At 37.7% G+C, this 2,121-nt stretch overlaps 1 protein-coding gene across 1 annotated transcript; it reads left to right on the forward strand.

The window, feature by feature from the left end:
- The first annotated feature begins 201 nt into the window (after positions 1–201).
- LOC107944233 (GATA transcription factor 12) lies at positions 202–1,759 on the forward strand. Its single transcript, XM_016878054.2, has 2 exons — positions 202–752; positions 891–1,759. The coding sequence occupies exons 1-2, from the start codon at positions 453–455 to the stop codon at positions 1,557–1,559; spliced, it is 969 nt and encodes a 322-aa protein (XP_016733543.1). The 5' UTR covers positions 202–452; the 3' UTR covers positions 1,560–1,759.
- The last annotated feature ends 362 nt before the right edge of the window (positions 1,760–2,121 follow it).

Genomic DNA, 2,121 nt, shown 5'->3' on the forward strand with positions numbered 1-2,121 from the left:
TTTTAAATTAAATAACTTGCAATTCACTTGAAAATTAATGATTATTGATACATAATTATTAAATGACATGTGTATATTATTTTGTAATTTTTCTAATTCAGTTAGTATTGAATTAACTCTTTAGCTCAGTTAGAAACTTTAATAATAATAAAATAGATAATAGAGAAATGCTTATCTTTAAAAAAAAAAAAGTGATATAGTGTAAATTAAATTAAATAATAGAGTGCATGTAAAAACTAAAAAGATGCTACAATTTGCTCATATTTGCAATTCTGCCCTTCCCTTGACTCCTCAAAACCCACCCTTTCTCCTCACTCTTTCGTACACCAAACCTTTCTCTCTTCAAAATCTCATTCCATTTCTTCATCTTCTCTCTCTCTCTACACAAGTAGAGATATTTCACTATAACTATTCGTATCTAGGAAGCTGTATATTGTAGCTTGTAAGGTTGAATGGAGGTGGGGGACTTCTTCGTCGGAGGTTTTTATGGCGGTGCTGCAGGCAATGACTTCTCTCCGCTGAAGATGATGTCCACAGAGCGAAAGCTCCCAGAGAATTTCACCGTCGACGATCTCCTCGACTTTTCTAATGAAGACGCCATTATAAATGACGGCTTTTTAGAAAATGTCGCCGGCAATTCCACCGATTCCTCCACTGTCACCTGCAATTTCTCCGTTTCCGGATGCGATAACCACCTCTCTCCCGTTAATCTCCCTCACTCTTCTCAGTTCTCCGGCGAACTTTGCGTCCCGGTAATTAACAAAACAAAATCTTCTGTTTTATTTTTTTTTCTTATTTCTGCATGGAAAAAAATTATTATTTACGTAGGTAAATAATAAAATTGTAGACGATAAATGTTTTATATATATATATATATAAATTTTGTGCAGTATGATGAATTGGCTGAGCTTGAATGGCTCTCAAATTTTGTGGACGACTCATTCTCAACGGACCAGAATTTACAAAGCAGCCTCCAGATTTTCGCCACGTCAAAATCACTCACACCCGAATCCTCATCTTCCTCAACCCGACCCGATTCCTTAATCCAGAGCCCATCCAATTCCAACCCAAATTTCCAACACGAAACTCCGCTCCCGGGGAAGGCACGATCCAAGCGTTCAAGGGTGGCCCCATGCGATTGGTCCACCCGACTCCTCCACCTCAACCCGAAATCGGCGGCCCAGAAGAAAAGGGAGAGCCCGAACGCCAATACGGAGTTGCCAGTCCGGAAATGTTTACATTGTGCGGCGGAAGAGACGCCGCAATGGAGGACTGGGCCGTTGGGTCCGAAAACATTGTGTAATGCATGTGGGGTGAGGTACAAGTCGGGCCGATTGGTGCCGGAATACCGACCCGCAGCGAGTCCGACATTTGTGTCGGCAAAGCATTCGAATTCTCATAGGAAAGTTTTGGAGCTTAGGAGACAAAAGGAGTTCCAAAGAGCACAGCATCAACAGCTTATCAGTCAAACTTCGATTTTCGGCATATCCAACGGTGGTTGTGCTGATGATTTCTTGATTCACCATCATGGTGGGCCCAATTTTAGCCACATGATTTAGCAATATATAATCTTTTTTTTTAAAGTAGTTCTTTCCTAAATTTGATCTTCAAAGAAAAAGAAAATTCTGTAGTTTTTTTACGTGGAACCCAAAAAAAAAAAAAAAAAAAAGAGGAAGTTAGTCATAATTGAATTTTGCCCAGTTGGCAGATTTTAGAATTAATTTTATTTTCATAAATGCAACTAGATTTTTTGTTTTAATTTCTTTCTCTTAAATGGACAAAAAAAAAAAGAAAAAGAAAAAGAGTGGAAACACATTTCCAGCGCTAGCTAGTGGGAGAGGGTGAGAAAAAAGGGGGGATGTCCGCACCTAATTGCATTTGCACATGCAAATGGGAATGGAAATGCATTTTCAAAGCAAGCCTAGTTTTGAATAAAAATTCAAAATCTAAAAACAAATCATAATTATAAAAATATGTATATCTCGTTATTTGACTGTTTATATATATATAAAAAATGATGAACCATAAACCAACTTTTACTAAGATTGATGTTTATATGTGATTTATTTACTAAACTTGTGGAGTAGTTCAAGGATCCAAACTACTGGCCATGCTTGAAAA

The sequence above is a fragment of the Gossypium hirsutum genome, chromosome A10 (genome assembly GCF_007990345.1).
Source record: "Gossypium hirsutum isolate 1008001.06 chromosome A10, Gossypium_hirsutum_v2.1, whole genome shotgun sequence".
NCBI lineage: Eukaryota > Viridiplantae > Streptophyta > Magnoliopsida > Malvales > Malvaceae > Gossypium > Gossypium hirsutum.